The following is an 18170-nucleotide window of genomic DNA, read 5'->3' as shown; positions in this document are numbered from 1 at the left end:
AATATATTTGATCTGATTTTACATACAATATAAATATAGATTTGTGGCATGGCTCAATGATGTTCCGCTGGTTGATCCACACTTGACAACATTTTGATGGATTGCCATGAAGTTTTGTTGACATTCGTGCTCACTGGAGGATAAATCTTAATGACCATGATCTCCTGACTGTTCCTCTAGTGCCACCACGAGATCTGGATTTTAGTCAAACGCCTTAAAAGCTATTGGATGGCAAAGAAAAGTTCCAGTCAGGGTGATTGTGATAACTTCGTCCTCTTAACTTGTCATCCAGCGCCATCATCAGTTCAAAATTGTAACTAGTCTAACCCCAAGTTCGGTTTATGATGAAACGTCTGGAAAACGAATGACATCCTTTTCAGTCATCTGGACAAATGTTAGAAGGCTAACACACTAAACTAAGACAGTGAACATGCTGAGGATCATACCAGCTAAACATCAGCATTGTCCCTGTAAGCATGTTAATATGTTAACAATAGCATTTAGCTCAAAGCACTGCTGTTCCTAATCCTCACATAGCTGCTGGCATGGCTAGCAGTTTTGTGTGTTCAGTGTCCTGCTGATTTGACTTATAATACAGAGGCTGAAGCGCTCACTGTCCATGGGCTTAAATACATCATGAAGCATGTAGCATTTATTTCTGAAGATGCTCACGACCAACTGTCTAAAAGGAACAAATGATGAGAGATAGTTGTAAAGTCTGAGCCAACACATGGATAAAATGTTATTAATATTGTTATTTAGTGTCTTCTCGAAGCTCAGTGAATCGCAAGTGATGAATAAAAATAAATCATATGGTTAAAGGGTGTTGATCTAATATGAAAACACTGGATTCAGCAGCATCAGAGGTGGAGTATAGTTGATTCCTATGAAAGCAAAAAGAAAGTCCAACTCCACTGGATTACTTGAGCAAGAAGTGATTTTTGGGGAGGTGCTGGAGCAGGATCCAGGTTGATTACCATTGTGCGACATCTCTGTGAAAGACCATTAACAGGAACAATAGTTAGTGCTACATTAAACCAACAGTCTAATATCATAATTACTCTTTAACATATTGCACACACATAAACACAATGATCTGAAGTCTGAAGTTTTATCTTGATCTCATTTATTAAATGCGGGTTTGCGAACTATACAAATCGTCCGATGAGACGTCATCTCTCTTTTACTCCACCACACTGACACGCTGCTCTGACTATGACAGCGTTCAGCATTTTGCAGCATACAGACAATTACGTGAAAATAAAGCTTTAATCTGATTAAACGTGTTTCGTAGAAAGCACCACACACAGCCACAGGTATTCTGTTTTCATACACACTGCAACACCACGAGCCAGCGTCTCCAATGTACACAGTAGTGAGATATCAGTTCCTCTGATACTTATATGAAGTAACATGCTTAAAAAAAAAGGACAAAACCAAGCTTAGCTAATATATATAATGTATATATAGAAATAAATATAAATATAGAATCTATATTTATTTCTACACATATATATATTTCAATCAGCTCTATTGACAATGTGACAAACAATAGGCTTGATGTTGGACAGAGCTGCTCATGTAATGTAGAGATTATTAATGATATCTTTAATTTCAAGTAAGTGTCATGTATGTATTTATAAACACATTTTATTCATTGATATGTATTATTTTTATACTAATTCATACATTAATATGATTGGTATAGCAACACAACCTAGTTGTAGCAGGCGTCTGTGGTGTGTTATGTGTGACCTCTGAGACCGAAGCTCTCTTACATAGGAGCGAGATACTGGTTTTGCTTCGGTTTGTAGTTGTTAGGTGGAATTTCTGAAAAGCAATGCTTGGGCCCCTCGCCCTGTCCCTGTCCCTATATCCCCTAGGTCTGTTCAATAATACCTCCATGACAGATGATGGGTTTTTCTCATTTGATATTTTGCTAACACAGAACAACATTTATTGGCATGACACTGAAGTTCAAATCCAATTCTGAAGTATCCTTATGCGTATACACCCTAATGGAGGGATGGTTTCTGTGTTGGTACTTCGTGTGACATAACATGTCGAACACTGAACACATCGACTGTATGTCTCTACTTCTTCCTGTCTATTTTGCTCATCATGGCCTTGACGTCAACGGGAGCGGCGGCAGCGGCAGCCTTGGCGTTCTCTTCCTGTTCCTGCTGCCAGAGGATGATGGGATGGATGCCTGGGCTTCGGTTCTGAGCATTTTGCTCCAACTGGGCTGGACTAGGGTGGAGAACGAAACATGATTGTTAAAGCTCAGACATGAATTTAAGATTCATTTTGCCTCTAGGCCCTGATGCCATGTTTTAATTGTGCAGCCTTCAGGGTTAAAGGGTCAATTTCTCTAAACTACAACACACATTTTATGATTGCAGCGATACAGTTTTAGTTTTTGAGACGTCTCTGAGATGCCTCCACACCACACCAGTGGAGACATTGGTCATGTGGTGCTCACAACTTTATAATGACATCTAAAGAATGTTTCGCGTGACCTAGAACAGTATTTATTAACCATTTGCAAAGTACCAGAAATATCAGCTATAACTTTACAATAAACAATTGTTCAATAAATGGTCAGTATAAATTGACCATTAATTGACCATTACCAATACAAATGTTACCACGTTTTCTCTTATTTCATCACGTGACTACTGTACTTTTTACCCCACTACAGTTATGTGATAACTTTAGTCATAAGTTGCTCCACAGATTGCATGCTGCATTACAGCCGGTCTTTTGATTGAGATTGTAGAAATTATTTCAATAATTACAAAAATGCTGAATATTGGATCTGATAATCAGCCAGGCCAATAGTTGATCAACCGATAGAGTATGAACATACAAGTAAATACATGTATGATTACTTTTACTTGCAGTTGTGATCCTTAACTACGTTAATTGCCAGAAGATTACTTCTGAAAGTAACAATATCTTTATTTTGACTCAAGACTGACTTTTGGGTACATTTTACAACATTAGAAAAGTAACAAATTCAACCTTCCTATCCAGAAACACTGCATATTACTGTCAATAATCCACACAGACCTGTTCAGTCTCTTTACGGGCTACAAATTGCATTTTGTATGCATGAGATGTATGTGATTGTATTTTGGCTTTGTTCTACAGTAAAGCCCTACAGCTACAGCTCAGACTTTCTTGTTTAACCGGTCAGCATTCTTCTATTCATACTACCTGTCTGACCTTATTAAGAGGTGCTGCAATGCCCCTTTAAGTCATGACTCTGAATTAGTAAATGCACCTACCTGAAGTTATGAGGCTCGGGGGTTATCGCCTTCTTCTGGATTTCTTTGTACACGGGTGACTTGAGGTAACGGAAGAACGTATCCTGTTCCAAAATAAAGCACATGAGACTGCAGGTGACCTCAGGTTCACGACACAGAATCACCTTTATTCTCAGTCTAAAAATTAGTATTTGTATCACAGATTTATAAAATAATCATTAATCACTTACTGGTATAAATCAACCACCCTAATAGATAAATTAAAGGCATCATCATCTATAAGGTTAGAAACATGGACTTTCTTTTTTTTTTTTTTTTTTTTTTGCATTTCTCACAGACCTTTTTCATGAGCAGGAAGACGTGTGTCTGGGCTGCTTCCAGCACATAGCGGTGAGGATGCTCCAGGCCTTTCACTGTCAGACCCATTGTCCTGCCATCAATGTTGATCCAGCGAGGGGCCCCAGGGGCCAGGAAGGTCCTGAACACACACACACACACACACACACACTTATATTTTGTCTCTTCTACTACTGCCATGTACCATCATAATTGAGCAACGTTCGGCAATTACTTTATCTACACCTTTTTTAAAGCCAAAATCTTCACTGGAGCAGCTGAGCAAAAAGTGTCAACACGTACCCACTCGACAGTGGGAGCACAAACTACACCATACATCAAGGGTATAAAGGATGTCTTTTGATTTTTTGATTTTAATTTTTTTCACTTGTTTTTCAGTCCCCGGTTACTTCAGTTGTTTGGGAGAATGCTACGATGCTGTTTTGCTCCAGAAATACTTCTTCCAACTTTCCAACAGCGAGGTTGTAAGTAGAAAATCACTGAATTTCAATTCTTGGGTGAACTGATCCTTTAAGCAGAGATGAAACTGACTGTTCTTTAAAGTTTGTTTAAGCAATGGTGCCAGAAATATTTTGAATTATGGACGAGACGACAAAAAGACCAGAACCAGTGTGTAATAGAAAAGCAAGACCATGTGAGCAAGAACTCATTGCAAACTGTGAAAGAGCACAACCAGCGTACACTATGTAGACAGAACATGTGTACAAGTGAGGCCTGTTTAAAGTGGTATGTAATAAAAGAAACCACACATATATTCTCATACACAGATAAGCTGTCCAGTTTATTTGTCTTACTTGAAGATGGTCTCAGCTTTTGCTGACATAGAAGATGCTGTGCCCAACTTCAGTTCTTCAGCTGCCTCCCAAAAAGCCAAGTTCTCCCCTAGCGTGCACAGACACACACACACACACACACACACACACACACACACACACACACACACACATAAACATAATTTTGCCACTGAAGGAAACCCTTGCACCCCTGCAGTATGCAGTTCTGAAATGCTGCTCATATCTGATGTTTGCAGATGGCAGATGGTATATCCAACAGATTGTCCTGATTGTCCCCATTTTTCATGTAAGCTGCATGTACAGAGGTCATGTTATGATACCTCTTACATACACACCACACATATTGTGACTGAAAACATCAAAACTATCACATCTCTAATGTGGTAGGAGCAACATTATCACAATTCAAAATCTGCACTGCTAACCCAAAACCTGCCTTAGCTTTACTAAGAGAAAACACAATAAAGTACATATTTACTACTTCGTAAAACAGAGAGGTTTCCACATCAAGTAAAGGAGATGTTTGTGTTGAGAGCTGTAAAGAGATGCACGAGTCACACAAAAATGTGTTTAATGACACATACCACTGAACTCTCTCTTGAGGAAGATCTTGAAGTCGTCTCGGCCTCGCAGGTCGCTCAGCAGCTCAAAAAAGCTGAAGGACCAGCGCTCTACTCGACTCTTAGTGGGAACCTCAACTCTGGACACAAACATAAAAAAAATCACATTTTATGGACACAATTAGAATGTTTGAATTGGTTTTGAATGGTGCAGATGAAATTAATGGTCCAAAGATATGTTTTTACATTTTTTTGTGAAGTCACACATCCAAAACCTTTTTCTTACTTGAAAGCCAACAGACTGGAAGACATAGTTTCATACAAAGGCCGTATATCATTTTCACGTTTTCTTAGGAGACATGTCTATACACACTCGGTATGGGGCGCCTATTGTAAAGTTGCACGTACTAAAATAAACAGCAACTTTTCGCCACATTTAGCATCAAACCATGTTCACAAAACATATGTGAATTTTTTAATGTTACTTTTGACCAGATTTACAGCAATATTTGTGAACCTTGTGATATCTTCTTCTCTTGTAAAAATCTAAATCTAAATGTTAAATCTAAATCTCAATATTAGATGATAAATCTAAATCTAACTGTTAAATCAAAATCTAAATGTTAAATCTAAATCTCAATATTAGATGATAAATCTCAATATTAAATGATAAATCTAAATCTAACTGTTATATCTAAATCTAAATGTTAAATCTAAATCTAAATGTTAAATTCAAATCTAAATGTTAAACAGCAGTTATCTGGCGTCCTCTGTTACTGTGGCTATAAGCCTGCTCGTGCACGGCTTTGAGGGCAGGGCTGCAGCGCAGCAGAGAGAAAATAGGAGGGACCTGAACCTGAATGTCATTCAAATATAATGGCTAAGTCCACTTTTTTCTCAAAACTCCAGACTGCAGGTAAGTTGATGATGAAGCCATAGAGGCAAACAGAAAATGCAGCAGTCTCACCTTCTCATGTTGAGATTCCAGTATGTGTCGTTGTCTGTTTGCCAGGGGTTGCTGGGTAGGCAGGGAGCCAGGAACGGGTCGTGGTTTTTGTAGGTTGTGACGTACTTGACCAGTCTGCAGAACCACAACTCTTATGAGACGGATGAAATCCACAGAGCCTCTATGTTGCTTCAGTGTTTCTACACTGTTTATATTAATCACTCAATCCTGATAACTGAAAGATCTTACATAATGTATCAAACATAAGAATCTAAAGAGAGCTATAGATCCACCTGTTTTTAGATAGTTGTTACTAAATGAAAAGTCATGATTACAAGAAAATGCTTCAAAGAAACCAGAGGAACTTACGCTCCAAGGGACACGCTAGACTTGACCTTTGACCGCATGATGGCTTGTTGATAGAAAATGTTCTGGGATACAAGAGGAATACAAACGTTATCTTAAATCTGTAGACAGACATCTGCATGAGAAAGTGTTCTCCTCACTGTCACTCAGTGCGGTCACCGCTTGGTTAAAAACTATGACATACCTGCCGTCTGTACTGGTCGAAGCTCATTTTCTAAGAGACAGGAAGACAAAATTGTTTGTTTCAGTGGGAACACTTAGTTTGGCTCATGTCACTTTTGGAAGCACAACGTATACAGGGAAGTATTAGCAACATTCTGGCAACAGTCTGATGCTATCCATGTGTTAACACATATAGAAACTACCACTGTTAATACTACACAGAGAGGTTGAAAATAAAAAACACAACCAGTCCCTCCAGGGTAAAGGACACTTGATTTGGTAGTTTTTCCTGTGTAATATGCCTAAAACTTGTCTGAACTTGGCTTTTTGAAATTGACATTTTAATTCAAATTAACCTCTTATTGTGAAGGTGCATTCTGAACAGGAAAGCGGAATTTGTCTGCATTTTCCCCACGTGACCGATCAGATAGATTAGCTTTTGAAAATGTGTCTCAGTTATTTCACAAAGTTACCATGGCAATGTCGCTATTTCCTGGAGAGACTGTCTGAAGACTACATGGAACACAAGTTTACACAATGTTTACACAAAAGAATGACAATCAGGGTTAAACACTTGATACTGTGATACTACTCTTATCTCCACCAGTGTAAGAAGATCTGTTTGAAAAGAGAAAAAGACCAGACAAAGAAAACTGGAATGAATGAAACAATCTTGACACGCCATTTCCTGACACCAAAACAAATCCACTTGTGCTGAGGTGGGTGGGGTGGTGCTGCTGAGGCTGATGTTATTCCAGTGAGGCCGTTTAATTTTTTTCAAGCCAAACATGATCACAGGATTTCAGCTGACAGAAAGCTCAGCCGCTGAGCTTTGAACGAATGCAAGAAGACAAGGTCAAATTGCACTTGTTAACCGGTCAATTTCAGAGTTGTTTTTAAGATTTCACCAACGACTTTTAAAGCACCTTATGGCTCAGCTGCCAGTGATGCAGCTGAATTTCTGCTCCCCGGTGAGCCAGCCTGCAGCCTCCTCAGGCAGGTAACAGAGCTTTAACAGTCAGAGCCCTCAGCTCTGGAGCTCCCTGCCATAATCACTGACATCTTTAAAATAATCCCTCTCAATAGGTGCTTTTAGAACAGATTTTTAATTAATTCTATACACTGTTTTCTTTGCAACATGCCTTATCTGTTCTACTACTATTACTACTACTATTATTATAATAATAATGATGATTATAATAATAATCATTAATATTATATTTATTATCATTATTATTATTCAACATTGGTACATTATGATGTCCAGTATGTGTCAGTTCAGCTTAAGGAAATTAAGACAGTAAAACAATGTGTTGTGTCAGCAGACAGACTGAGGAGGCAATAACTGAGTGCAAGATTTCAGTCAGCATTTGTTCGATGATGATGATTTTGTTATCACATCGCCTGATCCCACAAATCCAGCTGTCTCGCAAGGTAAACTAATGATTGCATTTGTTTCGAAAACCATCATCACATTACATTTAAATCTAATGTGATGATGGTGAAACAAAGAAAAGCTTGTTTTAATGCTCTGTCACCAGGCTACAGAGCAGCCTCTTTCCTCCAGCTGTGAGACTTCTCAAGTCATCCTCAGCACTCCACCATGAAGAGAAGTTTGAATCTGATGACTTATCAAACCTGGACAAGTCGGATTCCGACTCCATAGTTATATATTATGAACAATAAACTTAGTGTTGCCTTCAAACAGCAGCACAGGAATCTCGTCGACAATTTCACGGTAGCCTACGACACATTTATGGCCATTATAGAAAAATGTCTCAGAGACTTTTTTCCATCATTTTTTAAATTAATACCAAAGGACAACTGAGCTTTTGTTAATGTGTGAAATATGTGAATTCATTCATGCACAGTTGCTTGATTTTTGCTGATTCTACAAAGCTCAACCTTAAATTTGACATGCTTTTAATGACTCAGCAAATTGTTTTAAAAGTTCACTTTAGTTAAACAGCAAGGAAAAGGGAGGAGAGACGAGGAGTGAGCGAGTTAGGAAGGTTTTCGTCTCTAAGTGGATCTACAGAGATCAGTCCAGCAGCACTACTCTCTAAGCTCCAGTAAGTTTCTTAAAAGTCCAGCTGACCTCAATCTCTCCACTCTGTGTGTGTGTGTGTGTGTGTATACTGACCTGTTACCTCATCTGTGTTGGGATCCATCAGATGCTCTGGACCAGTGTCCAAAGCACTGTGAGTGCGGCGCTGGATACACACAGAACAGGTTCATAAGAAATATACAGTAAGTATAATGAGTCCACAATCTGCTAGAACTGATATAGCTGATGAGAATTCATTTGGATCATGGCCTTTATGTTCATCGCTCACTGTAGATACATATAATATAAACACAGTGTAAAACACACTGACCGGTGGCCTGTTCACTATCCAGTAAGCCCTCTCCTGGCAGTCAAGCACCACACGATCTGGCTTCTTCCTCTCCTTACCAGCCCTGTCACACACACACACACACACACACACACACACACACACACACACACACACACACACACACACACACACACACACACACACACACACACACACACACACACACACAGAGCAAATGAACCAAAATTTAAAAAATGACAAAATGCTCAGTTTCATTTGCCCAGAGATGAAAAGTCAGTCAGTACTCCCCTCCTCCATTCTGATGTAGGGTCAGGTTAAGTTTCATATTCCATGAAACATTTCTGGAGCTTCACAACAAAACAGAGATGCAGCATTCTCCTGAACTACTGAGGCAGCTGGAGACAAAAATGCCCCCACAAAAACAATGGCTCCATGCAGCTTACGCAGCATAATACAAGTCTCCAGAGGCCCTGAGATCCCAAATTGTAGCTGTTAAGCTAAAGGTGTTGGCACACCTTGCCTGAAGCAGGTGCACAAGCTTGAACATGCATACTGGGTGTGAATAACATCTTTTCAAATTTGGGACCTCTCAGCTTCCAGAGATGTGAGTTATGTTGGATGTAGCCATTGTATGCTTTCAACATTTCATTTCTTTCCATTTTTCTGCTTGTTTTTTAGCATTCTGTAGGGATGGGGATGAGGAGATAATGATTGAATTTTCATATTTGGGTGAAATGTTCCTTTAAAATGATTATACTGGTTTCCAAGTACAGGTAGCCTGTCAAAAATGTCTAACTTCTTAACCATATATTTCGAGGTAAATACATATATAGATATGTAAATAAGAAAATATACACAAGAGTGAGAATCTGACCAAGCCTTTGGTGCCAACATTTGGTAAGTCTTACAAACCTGTCTAGTGGGAAAGTTCTGTGCAAGGTTCTGCTCTTTACTTTCCCTCATGCTAGCCCTATCTCTCTCTCTCTCTCTCTCTCTCTCTCTTTCTTTCCCTTCATTTCCTGTTTGTCTTCTCTGTGGACTGTTAAATAAAGGTACCAAAACGGTTAACTTACTTGTACTGCTCGGTGGCCTGCATCACAATAAAGTCCCACTTGTGGTTCAGCCATTCATGGAGGTGGTTGTAGTGCACCTGTTTAAAACGGAAATACAGTGGCAGCATGAAGCGGTGCTCTCTGTCTGTTCATGAAGAACCAAAAAGATGTCACAGTGAGAAGAAGCTATATAAGAGTCATGAGATGCTAGATTCTAGTAAAAACATTTAACCTTTAGCAACATGTGAAAGTCATCATGAAATATCGCCATCGACTGCATTTAAACATTAAAGTATAAAGGGATGCTCAACTAATTTACATGTGAAAATCTGGAGATATAAGGAGCACTCAGTGCCGTAAAGACAGTAGATTCATTTCTACTGTGGCTCTGTGCAGTTTTGTGAAGTCTGAAAAAAATGACCCTGATGATTGTCAGCATGTTTAGCTCAGAGACCATTTATTTAACAAAAAGTCTCCAGTGCAAACCAGCGACTGTGCCTTTAGAAGTGTGTTGTACTTGGCAGGGAGGATATGATGACACAAAAAAGCTGCATTATCCGAAAAGTAGGATAAAGTACATTTGGAATTGACCCAATATATACATATATATTTTCTAAATCTGACTCTCCCAAGTCCCCCAAATCACCGGAGTGCCCTCAGAATACATTTAACAATTTAGGCTGAAACAATCACAGGCTATTATTGCTCTTAGCACATCCATACTAAAATCATTCATTCAAAACTATCCATCACTTTTACCAAATTAATGGGTGCATATTCTTCTTATGGAAAAAAAAAAACCTTCAGGTAAACAGATGTTTTTTCCAAAAATAAAAACATTTTCATGTGATTCACTGACTGTTTGTACTGAGCTTATACAGTTATTGTAGCACATCCCAAAGATTCTCAGGAGGGTTAAGGTCTGTGGTGGTCAATCCATGTGTGAAAATGATGTCTCATGCTCCCCCTGAGCCACTCTCTCACAGTTTGAGCCTGATTAATCGTGACACTGTCATCTTGGAGCATGCCCATGCCATGAGGGAAGAAAAAAAGTTGTTCCATTGCTCCAGAGTCCAATCTTTATCCTCCCTAACAAACTGAAGCCTTGTTTTTTCAGACTCACTGATTAGTGGTTTTCTTAAGGCTACACAGTTGTTTAGTCCCAATCCCTTGAGTCTTTTTCACATTGTGAGTGTGGAAATGATCTTACTTTCATTATAAACATAGCCGTGAGTTCTACTGTGGATTTTTTTGCGCTTTCATTTCAACAAACGTTGAAGTGATCTCCGATCACAAGTATTCAAGATGTTTTCTATCTTCCTGGAAGATGCTGGTTCACCACTATCATTCCAGGTTTTATTAATGCATCGGACAGTTCTTAACCCAATTTTAGTAGTTTCAATAATCTGCTTATCTGTTGTTTTCTTTGCTTGATGAATAATTTGACCCTTCTGAAACAGAGTAACATCTTTTCCATGTCAACTGACGTGATTGTTTAACGAACGAGAAAAAAGCATTATGAATAGCAGTCTCAGACTTTTACTACTTTGAACTATGAACTACTACAAACCTGTTCATAGGGTTCTAGCATGCCTTTCTTGCGGATGTTCCTCTTTGCCAGGTAAATGGCTACAGTCAGGGCAAAATAAAATCATTACAAATCACACATCGCACATGATGCTTCACTGCAAACAATTGTATAAAGTCAACATTTGGGATATCTGCTTGTTTGTAAAAGTCAAAGAAAATGGATCAGTTTCATATGAGTCAGACAGCTTGCAGAAATAGATCTATCAAACTGATTAATGTACATGTTCGCCTAGACTGGACCTTGTATGTGCCTTGGTAGTACACAGTTAAAGTAAAGGAGGGGAGAGCATCTCTCATTCCAGTTTTGTCAAGTTTTGGGGATAAAAAAAGCATTTTTTTTTTTAAAGAACAATCTAAGTTGTTGACGCAGCATTTTGCAGGATTCATCCTAAAAACCCTGACATACTGTACCCACCATAGTCAGAGTCCTCTGCAACCCATTTCTGTGTAGGCCAGAAGTATGGAGTCTGAAAAGGTTGAGATCAGAAAGACAGTATTAATTATTCAATTGTAGAGTGTCTAAAGAAATATGAATGATAGTGGCATTTTCACCCAACATCTAACAAAGTGTTGAATACACACTTCATTGGCAACAGCCAACAAAGTGTCAGGTTCGGGACATTTTGCTGTATAAAGCCTCAGGCTCTGGTCACATTTGGGTTTTGTTACTTTCCTAATCTTCTGTTGTAGGGTCCTGGAGACCTGAGGTTCTCTTTATGAGCTAAAAAACCAGCATGTAACGTTATTTTAGCCGTATAACTGATGACATGTTTAAGTTCAGTTCACTACAGAATATTTCACATTACTTCTGTTTGGGCTTTAAGAGATACGGTTTAAAATTGGGCCTCCACATGCTGTAGCTTACCAGAGCCGCTCCATGTAACTGTGCATGCACAGTAGAGCATGATAATAGTCAGTAACCAATGAAATAACGCTTTTTTACATTTGATTATTTGAATAACACGTTTTCTCCCTCGCAGGAGTACCAAACCTTAAGTACATCATGACTTGTTGAGCCCTGTGTTTAGAGGGAATGAATGCAGTGAATGTGTTTGGACATTACTGTCACAGTCTCTGACATGCCCATTTACAATATATGATGATCCATTAGTTCTGATCTCACTCTAATTTTTCCTAACAGTAGCCAAGTTTTTGTGCCTAAACCCTAACCAGGGCATAAGCACAGCGTTATCATACAGGAAATTGAGGAGATAGGAGAGAGGGTGTGACAGAGGGTTGGAATTGAGACATGAATTTATTAAAAAAGCATCACTCTTGCCCCATGTCACATCAACAAATTAAAGGAAAAGTCTGCTGTATCTAGTTTTAATATATCCCTGTCCAATTAAATATTACAATAAAACAGACTTCATCTCACGCATTGATATCAGGTTGTTATAAACATCTGAATCATGCAACTTATCAGTATCTTGCTTTGGAATATGTCCTGTCCCATATTACTGTTGTAATGGGAAATATATCACACACTCCCTGATTCATTATAGAAGACCACAGTGATCCAAAATCTCCCCATAGTTCACTAGCTTTAACATATCACATCGACACATCAGCAGTGAGCTGCACAGGGACAGGTGATGCTGTTGTCTGAACAACATCAGTGATGCTTTAGCAAAGAAAAATCCTCCAAACTCTGACTGATTCCAATTATAGGCAGCAAAAAAGAAGATTTAATTTCACCTGGTAGCGGTAGAGGCTGGCGTCGTTGCACATGACCAGCTTCTTGTGGTTCTGCAGGGGGTAGATGTAGCCATAGGCCACTAACATGGTGCCAAAGGCCTGAGCCTCTGAAACACAGACATGGAGAGGAAATAAATGGAAAAGCATGTGGATGTATCGGCTTTCAAATATAACTGACATGTGAAAAACTCATGTTTTACTGAACACATTTTTGATTTCGTAGTATTGTACCTTCTACAGTGGTCTTCATTTTGTTGGCGATCCATGCAATGATATCATTACCTGTATCGAAACACACATTACAGCTTAAGCACTGCACAGACAACACACACACAGTTAGCGACTCCCGTCTCTGGAGGGCTGTGTATCAGTTATCTACCAGTAAAAGTCCATTAGCCCTTAAGTGCAAACGTCAGGTATTCAGAGACTCAAGATGGAATTACACTGTATAATTAATTTTATTCATATGCGCCATGAATTATAAGTGCTGGATCGTAGGCAACTGTACTTCAGTTTCAGTTTCTTGAAGATGTTTCACCTCTCATCCAAGAGATTTCTGACTAACTGGAGGTTAGTTGCAGGCTTTTAAATTCTGCGTGGGAGTGTCCTTACAGAGTCGTTAAGGACAGCTCTGAGTTGTAGAGTTATTAGGGCCACTTGTGGGTTGTTGATCCAACTGGCTTTCATGCGGGTCCTTAACAACTCTATAAAGAACATTCCCAAACAGGGTTTAAAAGCCTGCAACTTCCCTCCAGTTAGTTAGAACTGAAGAAGCCTCTTGGATGAGGACAGCACTCAGAAATACCCCGACCCGGATGACTGAGAACCTTCATCAGCATAAACCATAAACTTCCTGCTTTTCCTCAAACTATTTGTATATGAAAAATTACTAGTAATAAAGCATTGTTACTGTGATGTTTACTTTAAAAAAAAAAGTTGAAATGTCAGTATGTATGGAGTCCGGAGTTTGCCAAAAGAATAACTGCAGACTGTGTTTAATTATAATCATCAATCAATCATTAGTCAATCAGACACGAGTTACAAAAAAAGTAATGACAATAAAAAGTTAGTGATAAATAAAATTTGATACATATTAACTGATTAAAATGTGTTTTTTATTGTGTCTTTAGATGATGGGTTACATTTCAACCTTAAAAATCTAATCATAAATCAAACTTTAAAAGGTCATTCAGATTGTAGTTTTGGTTATTACATTCACTCCTAACATTCCTGACCCTAACCCGACATTAACATTGTTTTCTATCTTCCCATTTCTTTCCCACTGTAATCTAAATGTGTACTTTGTTATATAGTTAGGCACAGTGTTTTGAGCTCAGTGCTAATGTCAGAATGCAAACATGTTCACCATCTGATTCACAGATAATTGCAAAAATACCATTTGCAATTGACACTAAACACAACATGGTGGTATGATTGTGTTATTGTTACTGGTATTGTTATTGTTAATAGTATTGTTATTATGGTTATTCTATGTTTTAAGAAGTTAACTGTAATTGTATTTTTTCATTTGTAGCTCAGTTATCCGTAAGTAATGGTTCACTAACGGCTATTTAAAAGCAAAGTGAAATCACATCCAACGTTAATTGCATAGACGATGGAGGGACAAAATAACAGGCAGCAGCATCCAGGAGACATGACAACACAAACTATTAACTCCAGGCAGCAATCATTCTGGGTGAATCACGCTGCTTGGCTTCTGCGCTGACTGATCACATTGTTAACAGCAGGAGGTTCTTATACCCAGAGCACCAGTTCACATGATGGTGTTAGACCTGTGTGTTCATGCTGACCTTTACCTCACTGGTCTTAGACCAGATTAAAAAGCTACTTTTGCCCCTAAAGGACTGTCCAGATCAAATCCAATTGCAGGCTGCCTTATTTAGCCTGTGTTAGCAGCTTAAACAGCAAGGCGGCCTGTCAGTGTCTCCTGCCTGTCTGTGCTGATGGCTGTAAGTGCTGTCTCATAAAAATGATTCTAGATTTGTAATGCTCGAACAGGAAATGCACTGTCATCTTTTGTATTCAGTCTAGAAACTGAAGATAACATCTATCTACCTAATCTTTATTGCACTGTGTGTTCCTCACTACACAGTAATTTAGACACACACACTGATTTTGTTTCCCCATAAAGCTGATAGCATTTAAATACATGAAATATGAAATGATGCAGGCTTATGAACTTTAAAATGATTCCGATCTGTTAGGAACTGCATCTTAGTCTCACCAGCGACAACATGTGGGATGGTAGTGACGTTGAGTTTCTGCTCAGAGCCCTTGACCCCACTCTGCATCTCCACCACAATGGCCTCCAGCTGAAAGCAGAAGGACAGCAACATAGCCACTACATAAACAATAGTAAAACTATATTTTCTTCCTCTTTCCTCGGTGAGCAAATAAATCATTTCACAACATAAGACCATTCAAGCAGGTAGGATAAATTAGAGGAAGCTCAATTAAGCTTGGATGTTACATCTATGAGAAACTGTATTTGATTACCGGTACCTTCATTGTAACACTTTTCAGTATGTGATCAAAATCCCATGAAGTCGTGGCAGTTTCTATTTAAATGTGACATATGAGTGATCATCAAGTTTTTAATGTATTGTGTGTGGAATTGTTCAATATTGAATACATAAATAAGACATTGTTGAGAATGTATAACCTTAGTAAGAAATACATTTTATTAAAAAAATAAAAAACTCTAGATAAATGGATGATTCTGAAATGTTATTTCATATCTCATTTCTTAAAAACTGGATTTTATTGGATATCACTTTTATTTAGTTATAGACATAGTATTTAAAGATAAAATTGTTCATAAGTCTGTTTTTATTTCATGCAAAGTTTCACATTATAATGGCACGTTTGGAATGATACATTTTGTTTCAATTCACTTTTCAGGACAGAGGTGTTGGAGTCTGTTATGATAGCAAGCAACAGCTGCTGCCAGATTTAGCCATTTGCTGCTGTAAAGAAACACAGTGCAAGAACACATTTAGTAAACATATGTGGCATATCTTAGCTTTTGTGCCTTAACCTAACCAGACCATAAACACAGCACTGTGATGGGGGAAAAATAGAACATTTAGCCTAAACAGACATTTGAACTTGAACTTGTCTGTGTTTTAGCATAAATCTACATATCTGGCGATTGGGATGCTTTAAACACAATACCATTCCTAATGCTATGCCTGATCAAATGTTCATGTCAATGTTTTTCAGTAAGTCAAAAGTTATGCGACTTTAAAAGTTTGTTTAAAACTTGAGGTTTCTTACTGTTGCATATGTACACACCCATCCAACACCTCATCCTCCACATCTTTACACTACAGTGATGTCACACTACTAGATTGCTATCTTTACTCCGCTACATTTATTTGACAGCAATAATTACAAGCTTTGAAATGCAGTGCAAACATATGATCAGTTTCTCAAATATGATTATTTGCTTATCTGTGAGTGCAGGACTCTTATGTGTAATGGAGGAGATTTTTAAATTGCTACTGTTTCCTGTATTTCTGTCAGGTTTTTGCTTTGTTTGCATTTTCTTTTCAGAAGAACACAAATGTATCCCATCGCTGCGAGGAAGTTGTGGCGCATGATGCACAGGTTTTAATTCACCACTGACATTTGACGCACTGACTTTCACTTTCACTACCAAACAGCATTAATCCTGGTCATGCTTCATCACAGGGTAAATCCTCTCACTCAGAGCGTTGGCAGTAATTCAGATTAAATTAACAGTCTTATATCATGATGTGGCTGCGGCTAACGGGTGCTACAGCATGCAGGTTGTCTATTGTTGCAATGTTGTGTTTTGACTGACCCTGTCCGTATGTTCAGGTCTTTGAGAAAGACATTGTGCTCAGTTTGGGGCAAAAGAGCCAGTTTTTGTTTAATTAATCTGTTCGCATAATGTGTAATGTTTTCTATTTGTCTGTTTTGTTTTACAGTGTAATCAAATAACCTTCATATTTCTTTCTGTCACTGACCCATTCTTTTAAGTCTGCCCTTTCAGTTTGCCACTGTGTTTGAAGTTAACATCTTCATCTGAGTAGCTACCAGATGAGGCCAGGATACGCTGCTGAACTGCTCAGTATATCTGGATGGCAGCCGGGCAGCAAAGCTAATTGGCTTTACGGTGGAATTAGAGCTGATCTTTAACCAGCCCCTGCTCTTCTGGGGGCAAACAGTTCACGTGTAAAACTCTCCTGTAACTGGAAAAAAAATATTTATCTATTTCCCAAAATGTATTGTTGCTCTTCATATTTTTTGAATGAAATAAAAGCAAACACCAGTGCAATCCATAACTGTTTAGTCTAATTAAACGAAAGAAAAACTTCAACAATCAATATATGTCTAATGTTAAATACTTGTCCACACTTCAAATCAAATTTAGGATAAATTATTATGAATGAAATGGCCTGAGCACGAATAAAATAAATCAACAGTAGTGACGATGATGTCCACCTACCTTTTTCAAGCAGTGCATACGGGGCTGGAAATGTTGGCCCCGATTTGGACGGGCTGTTCTTATAGTCATATTTGCGGATAGATGAAAACCAAATCAGACGTAAAAAAACAAAAAGAATAAAAATCCTTGTGTGAAATATTCCAGTTATAATATCTATAGTAGCTGACAGATAAGTGAGTGCATGCAGTGGACTTGAACACACTCCTCCTGTGTGGGGATTGTAAGACAGGATGAGAAGGATGGATTTGTCCACCAATCGGCTGTAGGAAGCCTCTGCTCTCATCCCACAGTTGCAGAGAAGCCCGTCAGGAGGGATTTTAAACTTGTGTGAAGAGAGACTAATTATCAGAGCTAGAACAGGGCGTTAAGCTGGCAAAATAATAAAGTTAAAAAAGTTGATTTAACCTTTTGGAAAATCCGCTAATTGTACTCTCTGTCTTGCTCATAGCTAGATGTTCAGATTTACACAGCTCTTATGTCTGTACTCTATGACGTTACAGTCAGAGGAAGACCAAGGACTG

The 18170-nt window shown here is 38.5% G+C and overlaps 1 protein-coding gene across 1 annotated transcript; it reads right to left on the bottom strand.

Annotated features, from left to right (window-relative positions):
• Positions 1-1628: 1628 nt before the first annotated feature.
• On the bottom strand, positions 1629-18057 carry rgs9a (regulator of G protein signaling 9a). Its single transcript, XM_037088613.1, has 17 exons — positions 17650-18057; positions 15400-15487; positions 13386-13436; positions 13155-13261; positions 11872-11923; positions 11437-11495; positions 9888-9964; positions 8833-8914; positions 8605-8667; positions 6477-6506; positions 6296-6357; positions 5948-6061; positions 5005-5120; positions 4421-4508; positions 3609-3747; positions 3291-3373; positions 1629-2250 (listed from the first exon to the last, which is right to left on the bottom strand). Exons 1-17 carry the CDS (start codon positions 17716-17718, stop codon positions 2094-2096), a joined length of 1437 nt encoding a protein of 478 aa, XP_036944508.1. The 5' UTR covers positions 17719-18057; the 3' UTR covers positions 1629-2093.
• Positions 18058-18170: the final 113 nt, after the last annotated feature.

This window comes from Acanthopagrus latus, chromosome 23, assembly GCF_904848185.1.
Source record: "Acanthopagrus latus isolate v.2019 chromosome 23, fAcaLat1.1, whole genome shotgun sequence".
Taxonomy (NCBI): domain Eukaryota; kingdom Metazoa; phylum Chordata; class Actinopteri; order Spariformes; family Sparidae; genus Acanthopagrus; species Acanthopagrus latus.
The sequence above is the reverse complement of the archived record's forward strand: the minus strand, read 5'-3'. Positions and strand labels throughout refer to the sequence as shown.

Excerpts from the sequence above, each read along its gene's own strand:
- rgs9a (XM_037088613.1), bottom strand. The coding sequence starts at position 17,718 with ATGACTATAAGAACAGCCCGTCCAAATCGGGGCCAACATTTCCAGCCC. Across the intron at positions 11,924-13,154 it reads CCAGCCTCTACCGCTACCAG|ACTCCATACTTCTGGCCTAC; the intron begins GTGAAATTAAAT and ends CAACCTTTTCAG. Across the intron at positions 6,358-6,476 it reads TCGACCAGTACAGACGGCAG|AACATTTTCTATCAACAAGC; the intron begins GTATGTCATAGT and ends CTTGTATCCCAG.